At 37.2% G+C, this 16,197-nt stretch overlaps 1 protein-coding gene across 2 annotated transcripts; it reads right to left on the reverse strand.

The window, feature by feature from the left end:
• Positions 1-592: 592 nt before the first annotated feature.
• PRL (prolactin) lies at positions 593-10,968 on the reverse strand. 2 transcript variants are annotated; one of them, XM_059940694.1, is made up of 5 exons: positions 10,941-10,968; positions 8,411-8,592; positions 6,506-6,613; positions 2,926-3,105; positions 593-784 (listed from the first exon to the last, which is right to left on the reverse strand). In XM_059940694.1, exons 1-5 carry the CDS (start codon positions 10,966-10,968, stop codon positions 593-595), a joined length of 690 nt encoding a protein of 229 aa, XP_059796677.1. The 2 variants fall into 2 exon arrangements, with proteins under 2 accessions (XP_059796677.1, XP_059796676.1); XM_059940693.1 differs by having other exon boundaries at positions 8,411-8,595.
• Between the last annotated feature and the right edge of the window lie 5,229 nt (positions 10,969-16,197).

A 16,197-nucleotide genomic window follows, 5' to 3' on the forward strand; every position in this document is an offset into this window, starting at 1 on the left:
GATTTCTGTTGTTTACAAATCTATGATATTTTGTTATAGCAGCCCAGAAGGACTAAGACGGTATCCTAATAATTTTTAGACAGTTCGGTAAACCTCACGCTATTTGGGTACATTACAGTTTCATAGCACTTAATTGTCTGTTGTAGCACTGTGAAAATTGGCTGACAGTACGTGGCTGGTTTTCATAAAGAATCCCGAGAATTCAGTCTTCTCAGTAGCATGACCAGCACGATTAATAATTATCAAATTCTTTGATTCTAATAACCTGACCCAGAATAATTTGCTGTGATGCTAGAGTAAGCTGTTAATGGTCTTCTTTGTAATGCCAGCTTCTGCTGTTTGTGACAGATTTTAATAGCAACTTCTTACAATGGTAGGGATGGATTTTCTTTTGAATTTCTATTAAATGAAGATAAGAAACTTTGACAAATTGCCTTCTTAGATTTTGACATCTCTGTGGAGTCTGTTTTTATTTTTTAAGATGAGGCCCGTTACACCCAAGCATGCATTAAAAAGCTATAAAACTAAAAGAAGCCTGCTATGGGATGGATCATTAAGAACCATCTCAGAAATGAATGGAATGGATGTGGGCTTAGCAGTTGCTGTCATAGATGATTCGGCACTTCAGGAGCTTGAGATAACTGTCAATCTTATGTGAATCCCTGCGTAGGCAGTGGAGCAGGTTATAAAAAGCAAAAAGGCGCGTATCTTCATCGGCCATCTGCAGGGACGGAAGTCCCGACCACACGGAGTAGACCTCATTCTCCTTGACTCCAGGATGAACCTAAGCACCCAAAGATAATGACTTATTATGAGTTTTATTAGTATTTGCTTATCTTCGTTCCTTCTAATTATCAAATTAAGTTTTGGGGAGGACACGTGAATATAAAACTCTCTAGACGTAGGTTTTGGAGCCAGCGTATCAGAAATCTGTTAGTAATATACAAGCTAGAAGCAGAACTCAGGTGTAAGTTTTCTTACATGTGTGTGATCACAGATTAAGGATATTTGTACAGGAGTAAAACGATGGAGAAACAAAGCTGCTGTTTGAATATTCATATGAATGTGATCAAGGGACACAGTTGTGTCACTTGAACTGTTTCATGTCCTGAATCTGTTCTCTGAAATGTACTTTTTAACTTTATTTCTTCTGAAGGTCACCATCATTACATTTATCTTTTCCCTGCTTTGAACTGATTCTGTTCTCCATAGAGCATGTGTTTAAAGACCTTAGAAACGATGAGGATTGTACTAGATGGTTTAAGGGGCAGATAATCTAGTGATGGCTCTGACTGACAAGATCTTCTGAAATAGTCAGGAGGCGTTCACATTCCACCCAGGACAGATAACCCCCTGATATCTATGAGAAATATCTGCTTTCTCTTGATGTCTTTTAAGTGGGAGGTACTGGGAAAACTGCCTATAAAAAGGGGGTGCTGACAGCAACCCCTCAGTGGTGAGAGGTGGGTGGTAGGGTGGGGAGCTGTGATAACAGAAGGGCACCGAGCAACTGAGCACCGTGCATCTTCATGCTTGATTACCCTCTGTGGGCTGGGACTCCCCGGAGAGCCAAGAGACCAAGTAACCAGCTTGGCAACTAGGGATGTCATCTAGTTTGGAGACCTTCTAGGTATAAACGTGGGATAACTGTAGACCCTGCTAAACTAACTTTCTGCTGCAGAGTAAGACTATTTTTTAAACCTGGGATTCCTTATTGGAATGTAAAGTTTGTGTGTGTTGCCTTGCTTTTTATTTTTTATTTTGGTGCTTGAGCCCTAAGACAAAATTTACTGTGCAAAGGGCAATGATATGAATAAGAATAAATAAGTAAGCAGTAAAAAAGAACAAAATGAAGTTATTATAGAACAAATTAGTGACCTCAGAAAATAGGCCCACAGGAATGAGGAAAATAACCTGAAAATCTAGGTGTTTATTTCATATGTCCCAGGGTTAAAATGTGCTTTGTATTTGTGATGGATATATTCTTCTCCCCTGAAAATGACAAAAATGTCACAGGATTAACATGTACTTTGTACACAATAAGAGAAATATAAAATTGCTCTTATGATTATGTCTATAATCGTATATTTTTATTTAGATGATATATTATTTCTGAGAACTTCAGGAAGCTGCTTAGATGTTCCCTCCCTCATATTGAAATTATCCCATCTAAATGGAGATTTATATTGCATATATCAATCTAAATATGATAAATTATTTGGGGAGATTAAATGCAATGATTAGGGTTTTTATTTTGGAGTCCCCCTCCAAAGAAAATTTAGGATGGGAAAACTTTGTGTAAATTACAAAATAAAAAAACATTCCAGAAAAGGAGCATCTCCATCTTTTGTGACCCACTGAAATCTAGTGCTTGTGGGACAGCATTCATGCTGTGGCCTCCTCTCTTCAATCTCCTTCCTTCCCTGACAGATACCTCTGGCAGAGCAGGGAGGAGTGGGGAGAAACACGGTCCAATCTGGTTTTGACTTTCTCTTTTCTTCCTTCCCACTCTCATCCTTTGGTTTGAGGAGGACAGAGAAAGAATACAAGCAGAATTTCAGTAGCAGATGTCCTGGGATACTTTGAAGAAAACATTTATTTTGCAAATTCTATTCTCTAGTTCTCTTACCCTTGAAAATGTTTCAGCCACCTGTGCCCAGGAAAAGGCAAGCTTTTGGTGGAATTGTGTGCAATGCAGGGAAGGCTGCACCTGTCAAAAACCGCAGTAGAATTCTGCTTCACTTACAGTAGAATCTATCACTATGATGAATGACGAGGCTCTTGCTTTATTTAATAGCAGTCTAGAATATAGAAGGCCTGCATCTTGTTCTTGCAAAGTGAGATATTTCAAAACTCATTCCTCATCACAGAGGTCCCTTCTTTCATTCATGAGAAAACCAAAGAAGCCTTCGAGAGGCTGCTCACCTGGCCAACTATCTTCTCCATGCCTTCCAGAAGTCGTTTGTTCTGTTCCTCAATCTCTATGGCTCTTGATAGGATAGCGTCTGGGGCTTCTTGCATACCCCGCACCTCCGTGACCAGGTGGTACAGAGGGTCATTCCAGGAGCGCAGCACTCCGAGGATCACGCTCAGAAGGACTTCGTGCTAAGCGACCACAGGAAGCAATTTCATTAAAATAAGCATAATACAGTGGGTTTAGTCACATGTGATTTTTGTGCAGAGAGGCTGACCTAAAAAACTCTTCGTTATTCCTGTGTGTGTACAAAATTTTTTGAAGGTGGTAAAAGTTGTAAAAGTATAAAATGTAAGCTATTTGTTTACATTTTGCTAAAATTTTAAAAATCTGGCTTATTTTTTTTTCAATGCTTTTATTTTTATTTTTGAATCTTTGAATTTTATTTAATTTATTTTTTTATACAGCAGGTTCTTATTAGTTATCTATTTTATACATATTACTGTGTATATGTCAATCCCAATCCCTCAATTCATCCCACCACCACCACCCCCCAAGCCGCTTTCCCCCCTTGGTGTCCATATGTTTGTTCTCTACATCTGTGTCTCTGTTTCTACCCTGCAAACCAGTTCATCTGTACCATTTTTTCTAGGTTCCACATATATACCTTAATATACGATATTTGTTTTTCTCTTTCTGACTTACTTCACTCTGTAGGACAGTCTCTAGATCCATCCACATCTCTACAAATGACCCAATTTTGTTCCTTTTTATGGCTGAGTAATATTCCATTGTAAACATGTACCACATCTTCTTTATCCATTCGTCTTGTCGATGGGCATTTAGGTTGCTTCCATGACCTGGCTATTGTAAATAGTGCTGCAATAAACATTGGGGTGCATGTGTCTTTTTGAATTATGGTTTTCTCTGGGTATATGCCCAGTAGTGGGATTGCTGGGTCATATGGTAATTCTATTTTTAGTTTTTTAAGGAACCTCCATACTGTTCTCCATAGTGGCTGTATCAATTTACATTCCCACCAACAGTGCAAGAGGGTTCCCTTTTCTCCACACCCTCTCCAGCATTTGTTGTTTGTAGATTTTCTGATGACGGCCATTCTGACCAGTGTGAGGTGATACCTCATTGTAGTTTTGATTTGCATTTCTCTAATAATTAGTGATGTTGAGCAGCTTTTCATGTGCCTCTTGGCCATCTGTATGTCTTCTTTGGAGAAATGTCTGTTTAGGTCTTCTGCCCATTTTTTGATTGGGTTGTTTGTTTTTTTTTAATATTTAGCGGCATGAACTGTTTATATGTTTTGGAGATTAATCCTTTGTTGATTTGTTTGCAAATATTTTCTCCCATTCTGAGGGTTATCTTTTCATCTTTTTTGTAGTTTCCTTTGCTTTGCAAAAGCTTTTAAGTTTCATTAGGTCCCATTTGTTTATTTTTGTTTTTATTTCCATTACTCTAGGAGGTGGACCAAAAAAGATCTTGCTGTGATTTATGTCAAAGAGTGTTCCTGCTATGTTTTCCTCTAAGAGTTTTATAGTGTCCGGTTTTACATTTAGGTCTCTAATCCATTTTGAGTTTATTTTTTGTGTATGGTGTTAGGGAGTGCTCTAATTTCATTCTTTTACATGTAGCTGTCCAGTTTTCCCAGCACCATTTATGGAAGAGACTGTCTTTTCTCCATTGTATATCCTTGCATCCTTTGTCATAGATTAGTTGACCATAGGTGCATGGGTTTATCTCTGGGTCTGCCTTATGTAAATAACTAATTCTTCTAATGAGTTCTAATTTATAACATGAAGAATTTTGTTTTTCCCTCAGAAATTCGACCATCTACTCAGTGAGTTCTTTATATTTGAATACTTTGCTTGTCCAGGGAAAGAAACCTAAGTATTTTGTTGGAACTCAGTATGTACCTGGAGTATCTACCCAGGAAAGACAGATTCCACTCATGCCCACATCATTTTCACCCAAAGATTCATTTGTATTAATGAATCAAATCATGTATTAATATATTTATTTTTTGATTGGTAATTTTATTTTATGATATTGGAACAAAGAGGCAATGAAGAAGACATGGCATTTAAAAACATGATTTCCTTAATCTATCCCAACACCAACCCCCATGCTGCTATCAGAGCAGTCTATTTTGTTGACATGTGTAGGTGCAGAAGATGGCACAGTACTGTCTTTAGTAACAGCATCAATGGGATTCACAGTGGAGGGTGTTGCCCCCTAGTTTACTACTACCACGATCAGGCATGAAACTCCAAGGGGCTGAGCATCTCTGATTTAAAATGCTTACTTTCTTGATGTCCATGAACTAATCTACTGGTAAAGGAAATGAAGATTGGAGAAGAATCAAATAGACATTGCAATGGAAGCATGAGTAGAATGTTAGAGAAGGAGTTGTAAAGAAATACAAGCTGTATGGTGAGTGGCACATACGCACTGGGCCATTGTAGTTCAATGATTAAAAGTGAGAGCTCTGAGTTGGATGAAACTCAGACTCACTGCTTCCTAGCTGTGTGACAGGTGCAAATTCCATAACTTCTCTGAGCCTCGGTTTCCTTATCTCAGGAAGTATAATAACAGTACCTGTGTTATAGGTTTTTTTGTGACGACTGAATATAATAATGCACATAAAGTGCTTTGTAAAATGTATGGCAGTGCAGTAGCTCTCAATAAATTTTAAATTTATAAAAAATTCCTCCTCCTCCTTCTTCACCTTCTTCCTTCATTTTATCATCATTGTTATTAATGAGCTTAGTAGACTGAAAGAACGCTGGTATCGTTAACCAAGTTGTAGAGAGAGAACAGATTGTATTTAAGGGGGGATATATGTGAAAGTATTTAAAATCATGTGAGGACTGTGGTTCGGGCAGGGAATCAGAAGGGAGAGATTATGATGATAAAAAAATGGAGCTGGGATAAATGATCAGGCCTTGATATACAGACTTTGTTGTCATCAGAACAGAGGCAATAGTTGCGGTCATGAGAAGCAAACCATTTTATAGGACCTGATTTGGGGAGAGACCTGTAATTAAGAATAAGAGGTGACAGAGGAGTCAGTGAAGAATGAAGTAGGTGTCAGAGAAGTAGAAGCAGAATCAGGAGAGCCTTGAAAGTCAGAAACAATGGCTCGAATGGTACAGTGGTCCGTCATGGTAAATGCTGCCCATGTAAGAGTCACTAGTAACGGGAAATACATCAACTGGGTTTGCGTTTCTTACATACCCATGAATTTTGCAAATTTAATATTTTACACATGGAAGTCCCATTCAGTTCGTGCTTTCATGCAGTAAAATATATGCAATCCTAGGTCTCATGCATTGGTTGAAGTAATGTTGTCTGCATAGACAATTTATAGATCATTTATTTTGCTGCTGTAAATCTTTAGTCAGCACTTGATTTTACTCATACTTCATCAAGTGCAGAATGTAATTTCTCTTCGATAGCTTGCTCTTCCTCCACCTTTCTCTGCATGTGCGGTTACCATTACTTCTAATAATCTACACCCTGGTAACACCTGTGGACTATCTCATTTGTTTAGGTGAAAAACCTGGATAAAAGACTCACATGGACCTGTTGGGCTTGTTCTTTGTCTTCAGGGGTGGAGAGGGAGGAGGTGTGGCAGCTGTTGATGGCCTTGGTAATGAACCCTCTGCCCTGGGCGTACCGTTTATCCTGGAAGTGATCAAGCAGATTTACTGAGTTAGTGTTGTTTGGGCATTGAATATATGAACCCATTACCAGAATAGTAGCACATTTGATAGATGTATAATTTTTTTAATGAAAGCCACATAAAAGTTGAAAGTCATTCTTTTTCCTACTTTTTCTTTCCATTATCTCTATAAAATTTTTTTTTTCATCTAACTTCTAAATTCCAAGCTCTTCCCTTTGCTATTCCCTTGTTTAATTTCACCCTTCCCACAAGTTACTATCTGGATAGCAAACACGAAAAATACCTCAAATACGAAATATTAAATGTTTTATTAAGTATCATCTTTTTAAAAAGTATTTGAACCAAATATAGTGCATATTTACCTGTATTTAACCATTTAATCTCTTGTTCACTGTGGGTCGGAACCAATATACTTCCTTAATAGGAATTATAAAATGATAACTTTTCTTTGACTAATCTCTGAATCCACATACCTATAGCTTAGTGTTCATCATAGATGCAGACTACAATTTTGTTGATGGTGACAAAATGGTAAGTCAGTAAAACATGGCATAAAATTCTAGGAAATACTAAGCAATGGACTGAGAATAAGAATAGACAAAACTAGCTAACACATTGATAGAGAAAAACTAATCTTTAGTAAAAGTTGTGAACATTTAAAGGGATGATTTGTAAGATTTGGAAAAAAGGTGGCCAGTTAAAAATGGAGAATGAACGAGAAACTGGTGAGTAAAAAGAACTACATGAATTTAATACAAACATTGAATACCATTTTTTATCAGCTGTTTGCTCTACTATGTGCTCCTTGATTGTCCTAAAAGAGTTAACATATAACTTTCAAAGTACCTTCATCAGAAAGAGAATAACTGTTTCCAGTTCTAAACCAACCCTTCTAGTTGGTTCTAAACCTATTCACAGCAAATCTTAGAACAATAATTTGTAGCATTTAAAAAACTATCATTATTTGTTTTCCTGACATGGATTCAGCTTCATTTACCATGTTCAATCCACCCAGTTCACTGCAGTGCAGTTCTCATTTATTGGGTATCTACTGTGTGCTAGGTGAAGAATGCCCAGAGAGACACTTAAGGACAAAAAAGTCCACATACTTCCTTTTCCTCAGCCCCACCTAAAAGTGCTTTAGGTCAGGTGCTGTTATGGACTGAAGGTTTGTGTCTCCCCCAGATTCCTGTGTTGAAGCCCCAACCCTCAAAGTACTGTGTTTGGAGAAGGACCTTTATGAAAGTAATTAAGGTTAAATGAACTCATAGGCTAGAACCCTGATCCAATAGGATTAGTGTCTTTATAAGAGAGTTTTCTTGTTTTCTCTGTATCTCTGTCTCTTTCTCCCCCGCTTACCATGTGAGGACACATGGAGGAGCCAGATGGGGAAGAGAGAGCCCTTACAAGAATCTGACCATGCTGGCACCCTGATCTGGGACTTCCAGCCCCCGGAACTGTGAGGAAATAAACTTCTGTTGTTTAATCCACCTAGTCTATGGTATTCTGTTATGGCACTCCAAGCTGATTAATATAGGTGCTTTAAAATTTATTTTGGAAATTAAAAAAATAAAACGAAGTAAAGGAAATTGAAAAAAAATTATGATACTCTTTAAGAATCTTTGAGATTTCATGAAACTGACCCTTTCTTCTACATCTTATGAGCTGATGCCTTCTTTGACCTAGAAAGTGTATTATTTGAAAGTTGGCTGGTGCAGCCTTCTTGTTTCAAGTGTGGTTTAGCCCAGTCACTTACGTGAAGGTTCCTTCTGGAAATAAGCATGAAGTGCAGTACTTACAAATTCGTTGAACATTTCCGAGGAGAGGTTATGGATGTAGTGAGACAGGATGACTGCGCGGTCAAACAGGTCTCGAAGGGACACCTGGCAGTTGACAGCCCCGCTGGGACAGATGGGAAGGGAGGCCACGCTCTTGCACAAGAGGAGATTTGACACCAGCAACAGCAGGAGCAGGAGTGACCCTGCTTAAGTAAAAAAATGAGCCCCTCTGAGATGATCTGTTCAACTGAGGTTATCAAAAGCCATCCTGTCGAGGGAAGCCTTATCTCTCCCCACTGCCCTCTGCATGATTTGGTACTGAAATAGCTGAGGTGGGAAAGAATCAACACCTTCCACTGTGTAAATTTAGATGTATAATCATATTTGCACAGATAGGTAGTTTGAGAAGTAGGTTACTCCCTGCATTTTTGTATTGCTCCCAGAAGTGCTTCTGTGCTTTGCAAACATTTGGAGCTGAAGTTAATTCTGAGCCGGAGCGTTTAGGTCATTCTCTTAAGATAGTTTAATGTCTTGGAACTTTTCTGCAGATTCTCAGCAGCCAGGCTCTCTAGGAGTTTGTAATTTTTTTAACTCTATGTTGACGAATGCTTGCATTCTAGACACTGAAATGGCAAGAATAGCACAGTTGATCTCTCTGGTTTACTGTCGTGCCTGATAATAATAAACACATGACCGACTGATTGCTAATATTGAGTACAAAGAGAATTCTAAGATAAAAAGGATACTGTAGCCTGGATCTGCTAACTCACCTTAATAACCCCATGCATTTCCTTGATACTTTGCCCAAAGCTTTAAAAATTTTTAAAAATTTGTGTTTCACAATAACCCCGTGAGAGAGCCTTGACTTTCATTATCTTCAAATTATATTAATGAAACAAGAAGACTTAGAGAGGGTAAGTGATTTTCCCCAAGTCCCATTATTAGCAGATGGAGGCGGCTGGGTGCCAATACTGTCATCTTTTCACTTCCTCATGTCACATCTCACACGCGTGTGGGCTCTCGGTCTGTGTGTGTGTAACAGGGACCACATCGGTAGCTGTGATGACTCAGAGCTAGCAGAGGTCATCGCCATTACTAGTGGAGAAAAATACTTTGATTGCATGACGATAGTGAACCTAGAAAGTTGATTTTTCAATTTGTTCTGCTCTATCTATAAAACACTCACTTTTAAAATATTTGACAATTATCAGAGATGATTTAGTCACCAATTTACTATCTCAGAAGATGGACAAATAAGAACCACTAACATATCAATAATTTACACTTCCAAAAGGAAAGAAACAATATATTAAAATCACTTTTAACTTCGAACTACTCCAAAAGAAGATAAAGAATATAAAATATAAAAATGTGTTTATCAGAAAACTCATTTGCTATGGAATCTTCAATAAATGTAACTGGAAGTGTCCAAGATAAAACTAGGCAAGTGCTAAAGATTTATGGTGAAAAAATACCTAACCCCAAATACCTGAAAATATCTAAAGGAATATTTAGTATAGAATGTAGCTAAACAACCTTTTAGCTGCAAAATAGAAAATATTAACGTTGTGAGATGATTCATGTAACAGACTTTTAATTTTTCAAAAACATGTTTCCAAAGAGTTTATTTTAGGTACATTACAGTCACGTAACATAGCTGATTAGATGTTTTATCTACAAGTATAAATAAAAAGTGCTTTGCAGATAGAGGCATTGGAATAGTATTGGTTCTAGGAAATTCATAACTGGATAGATATTCTTTAACTCTGACTACATTTATCTGTACCTTTATCATCTGAAGGATTTTCATAGTCTAAGATGAGATAAAAGAGATAAATGTTTCTGTTGTTTCATGAAATAAATTTTGTTACTAATTTCCTTGTCTTGCAATTTCCTTTTCTTGCAAATGTCAACCAAGAAAGTAAAGGCGATTAGTTATTACTAGCCTGTTTTTTCTTTTATAATGTCATTTGGCTTAAACCCAGTCGACAAAGTATTGTAGGAGACAACTCTGCTATCATTGTCTATATTATGGCTTCAGAGTTAAAAGTTTTGTCAGGCTGACTCATCTTGGCCAAACCACATAAGAGGCCTGGGAACTAAAAAATGTTTGTTTCTACCTTCTGGAGTTGTGATGACTTGGACTCAGAGACACTTTTGGTCTTATTCCAGTCCAGGGTTTCTCACCTTTGGCCTGACTGACATTTTGAGTTGGATAATTCCTTGTTCTGGGGGCTGTCCTGTGTATTGTAGTATGTTTAGCAACATCTCTGACCTCTACCCACTAGAGACCAGTAGCACCCCTGCCCCAAATTAAGACAACCAAACACATCTCCAGACATTAACCAAATGTCTCTGGAAGACATTCCCCCATTTGGGAACCACTGTCCTAGTCCCTTATACAATTGATTTCTAGAGCAGTGATTAGATAGCTCTTCTAAACTCTGTAATCCTGAAACCTCTGACTAAGAGAATATTAGCTACAATTTCAAAATAATACCGCTACAGGAGTGTTGATAAAGCTAGCACCTCCGTGAGTTGCTGCACATACCTTTCTGTGATGAACCTTTGCTGTCCATGGTGGTGATGATTTCGAAAAACACACTTCACCAGAGAAGATCTGGTAGTCCTACAGCTTTCTCTTTCCCAGATATTGGCTTTATAAGCCTTTGACATCTTCATGAATATATTTAATCAGGCATTCCCTTCCCTTTTGCCAGTCATCTATTTCCGTCATCGAGATTACCCCCATAATTTCAAACATCAAATGGTATTCTATTTCTTATTCATATTCAGGAAGACATACTGGCCAGAAATGAACATCTAGGAAGGATTTTGATTAATTAGACCAAAAGGAAATGAGAGAGATAATGAAGGTGAGATCTGGAGACTAGTTTGGGTTAGAGGACCTGTAAAATTATAGCAGTCATTTACTTTAACATTTACCTTTATTTCTCTGCAGTTTCTTGAATATAGCATTATCTTTCACTAAGGTGTCTCATGTATTATCAAAGGTTATTTTGTTTTTCATTCAAAATTGCTGGGTGAAGTCAAAATTTCAAAACTTACACACTAAATACCAAGAAATATAGGATAAGGATGAGTAAGATTTTCAGTTCCTGTTATACTCAATACATTTCTCTCATTTTTTCTTGATTTTTACACATTCTGTTTTATCCTTTTAAAAATGACATACCTCTGTGGTAAAATGTACATTTTCATTTATCTCTTTTGATTTTAACATTTAGGTAAAGTTATATTTTCATCCCCAGTTTACAGATTGAAAAACAGAGGATTGGAGAGATTAGATGTCAAGGATATAGAAGAAGTAATTAGTCAAGTTAGATGCTGAAAGGATTGTCGTTTCAAGAGGAATCAGGAGGGATGTGAAGAAGGCTGGAAAATGAATCCTTTAACACACGTTGCCCCCTCTTCTTTAACACACGTTGCCCCCTCTTCTAAGATGAAGAAAAAAGTCACCCCTGACCTTAGGGAGTTTATTCTGGGGAAGTGACACAGTGATTTTCAAGGGCAAACACACACACACACACACACACATAGCCTGGTATATAATGCAGTAAAACAAAATTCTAGACAGTCATGTCCACTTTCAAGAATAGGGGTGGACAAACTGTTACTAACTTATGGTGGCTTTATTTCTCTGACCTCGAGCTACTCTGGAGCCAAGGTGACAAAAATTCATCTTTCATGGGCTCAAAAGTTCCACTTGCCTTTTAGAGATTTCCTGAATGAAATGATTGTAATGAATACGAACTAAGCTGTTGACGACATTCTCTAATTTTTTAGTCCATGCATCTAAAGCAGCCTGTGACCTTTAGTTTCAATTTTACCATATGTCTCTCATAGTAAATTGACAGGTGAGGTAATTTAAAAAAAATAACGTCTTTCTATGGCATTCACTTTTTTCTATAGTTGCTCCTGCCGTATTTATGCTTTAGCAATTATCTAAGTGCTCTTATGGGGACTTAGAAATCTCCACAAAGACTAACGTCCCTTAAAAACTATCTTCCTAATTGCCTCAGCTTAGGCAATACTAGATTTTGAATCACATGAATCAAGTATGATGATATATAGGCTCTATCACCCTAAAGCTGGGTCAGGATTCCATACGTTCATACTAGGTATCCATTTTTTGCCCCCGGACAGTGAAAGTCTGAATTGTTAAGAGAGCAGTTCCATGTGGTAGAGAAATTAATGTTGCCCTACCTTTCCCTCCTCTCCTGGAAACTTAGGGGTAGGAAAATCTGCCATAAGAACTGACAACTTAATCTTAAAATTTAAAGGTGTTGGATCTTTTGTTGATAGCCAGGAAGAGCGTAATCTAAGAAAACCCAAGTTGTGTTTATTCAGTGGATGCCAATTGATTTATTTTACTCCAAAGAGGAACGTGTGTCTCCATTAAATTTCTTGTGTGCTTTCTTGCTGCTTCACAGACCCATGTTTCCTGCTAAAGGGATATTGCAATATCTAAATAACGCAAAAGGCATATTTTATGTAAAAAGTCATAGTTGTCTTATTTTTCTTTCCCGTAGTGTCAGCCCCTTCCCACCTTAATTTTTGTATGCGTTCTTTTGCAAATTTTTCTCTTTATGAAAACCTGCCCTTACTTTAGAGCAGTCAAGAAGTTCACTAAGAATGGACTTGTCTGTTTCTAAATATTTACAAAAATTCATTCTTTGGCAGTTTTGGTCTGAGGGTTTAGAATTAAACCTGCTGATTGATTTCTGTCAAGTAGCTGAATAAATAGCTCAAATGATGTTAAATGCTCCATGATATTTTTAGTACCTGAAACTAATAAACAAACTTGCCATCCTTTCTAAATGACTCTAGTTTTGAATACTAAGTAACATCAAGTTGGATTTCATTCCTAATTAGGAGCTGAGCTTGTATGTTCTTTATATATTTTCTTTGGGTCATCTATTTTTAAGTTTGGAATAATGTTATTTTTTTCTTCTGTCCTTAATGATGCAAAAATATTTAAAATAATTCACATAACTTGAAAGGTGTCTACTGAAGGATGTAGTAGGGAATATTAAAGTGCAACAGAAATTAAGAGGTTTCAAAATCAGAATAAATGGATCACAAGGATGCTTCAACTTACGTTAGTAATGAATTGTCTTTTTATTGTTATTATTTTTTGATTGAAGTACAGTTGACTTACAAAATTAGTTTCAGGTGTATAACATAGTTGATTAGACATTTTTTAAGTTATGCTCCGTACAAAGTTATTATCATATTATTGGCTATACTTCCTGTGCTGTACATTACATCCCTGTGACTTATTTATTTTATAACTGAAATAAATAATCTTCTGAGTTTGTACCTCTGAATCCCCTTCACCTATTTTGCTCATCCCCCCACCCCCTCCCCTCTGGAAACCACTAGTTTATTCTCTGTATCTGTGAGTCTGTTTCTGTTTTGCTATATTTGTTCTGTATGTTTTCACTTATATGTGGAGTGATGGTCTTTAATAAAGTGAAATCTGCAAATGACTAAAGACATAGCGTTTATGGATTTAAAAATTCCAAAACTTGGACTAAAAGATCAGATAGGAAGTTGAGTCTGGAATATGCTCATTGTAATACATTAGCCTGCTAAGTGACACACCCACAGATAGATGCCATGACAGTTCTGAGGCCAACCATAAAAGGCCAAAAGGGGGCGGTGGCCCAATTCCTGGAAATCTCTGCCCCTTCTCCAAAATAGTTGGAATAACCCTCCCACTCCTTAGCCTATGAAATTACCCAGCCCATAAAAACTAACCACCCCATATTTTGGGGCCTCTGGCCTTCTGAGATGGCCCACACTCTGTGGAGTGTGTTTCTCTCTAAATAAATCCACTTCTTACCTTAAAAAAAAAAAAAATCGCATAGGATATGTATCGTGTTCTTTTGTTTGTTTTGGCTGCGCCCCCAGGCTTGCGGAATCTTAGTTCCCTGACCAGGGATTGAACCCTCGCCCCCTGCATTGGAAGTGCGGCCTCCTAACCACTGTACCCAGGGAATTCCTAGGATATGTGTTTTTTGTTTGTTTGTTTTTTAAATTTTTAGTGGAGTATAGTTGGTTTACAACGTTGTGTTTCAGGTGTACAGCAAAGTGAATCAGTTATACATATACATATATCCACTCTTTTTTAGATTTTTTTCCCATATAGACCATTACAGAGTATTGAGTAGAGTTCCCTGTGTCGTTTTTGATATAAAATATCAGAAAATGTAAAGGGTACATTGGAGACAAGATGAATCACAATGGGACTTTCTTGAATTACACTGTTTTCAGGATAAACAAAAGTAATGATTTGATTACATCCTATTATTTACATTAACTTCATTTGTATTAAGACATACATTTTTTCCTCCTAAATTCAATGCTTATCTCTTTGCTAGGGCTTTGCAAATCATCAACTTCCCTAAATAACTCCAGAGCCCAAGTTCTTAATCTGTCAACAGTGTCTTGAGGGCATTTGCTCTTTAAATAAGAAAGCAGTAGTGTAAGCATTTGGAAATTTCCCCTGTAATTCCTTTTTTCTTTTTCTTTTTTTCACTGACAGGATATTCATATCCTCTGATCTAGTTCCATGAATTCTTTGTGTTAGCTTATTCTATGAGTTTCTTATCACATGTTTGTTTTGAACCATCTGTACCTTTGGACAAGTTTTAATGCCTGATATAAGACAATGCCAGATCCAAGGATGATGTGTCTAGAGACTTCACAGATTCTCTCCTTGAGATTACATTTTTTCAAGTAAAAGTGTCAAATATTTGGCTGTATGCTAATGCTAAGTGGGGTGGATAATAACTTACCTCATGAAAGAGTCTTCGTATTTCGATATGTGCGTGTGTGTGTTTGTATGTATGTGTGTGTTCCTTGTCTAATGGGAAGTGTATCGGAAGCATGCCCACTTCCAGTGAGAGAGGGAGAGAGAGATTATCTAATAGGAAATGGGACTCTGAGCCATGTCTTCTTCCAGGGATAATTTTAAACTTTATAATTAGCATGGACACCACAAAGCAGAACGGAAACCTATAGCAATAGACCAGGGTCCTTGAGTCTCCTGAACTGACAGGCTTCAATTCTTTAACTGTTCCATTGTGGTGAGACCATGGGGGTCCCAGAGGAGGGGCTGAAACCTTCAAGAGGAGTCAGGACGTGTGGGAAGACACGGCAACAAATCTGTGCTGATCTCAAGAGAAGTATTTTGATATTGTAATAACTCACAGAGCCGTACATGTGTTGATGTGCTATCACCCCTGCCTTTCTCCACTGTTCATCTTTTTCAATATATTGAAAGAATTCGGATTGGGAAATATGGTTGGTTCTTCACAGGAAATAATATCCTCCAGTTTCAGTCTGCACCCCTCATCATCCTCTAATACATTTTTCTATTAAAATTTGTCTACAGTATCTTAGCTGTGACCTGTCTCTATCTTATTGTCTTATTCACTAAATGCAGCATGTCTTGCTAGTGTAATATATGCTTTGATATTCAGGGATTAACTGAAGTGACAATTGTTTGCAAAGCTTTTTTTTTTTTGTCATTTGGGGTTGAAATATAAATAAGAATGAACTCTTTGATGGAATGCTCTGTTGACCCAAAGAAATATATATGTGTATGTATATATATATATACACACATATTTACATACCTATATAAAGTATGTTTATCTGTATATACATACTTTATACTCTCTCCCTATCTATCTATCTCTATGTAAATAGATAGATGATAGGTACATATGTACTAGTATATATACTAGTATATATATTATATATATATTTTTTTAAAC

This window comes from Balaenoptera ricei, chromosome 11 (genome assembly GCF_028023285.1).
Source record: "Balaenoptera ricei isolate mBalRic1 chromosome 11, mBalRic1.hap2, whole genome shotgun sequence".
In the NCBI taxonomy this organism is placed as follows: domain Eukaryota; kingdom Metazoa; phylum Chordata; class Mammalia; order Artiodactyla; family Balaenopteridae; genus Balaenoptera; species Balaenoptera ricei.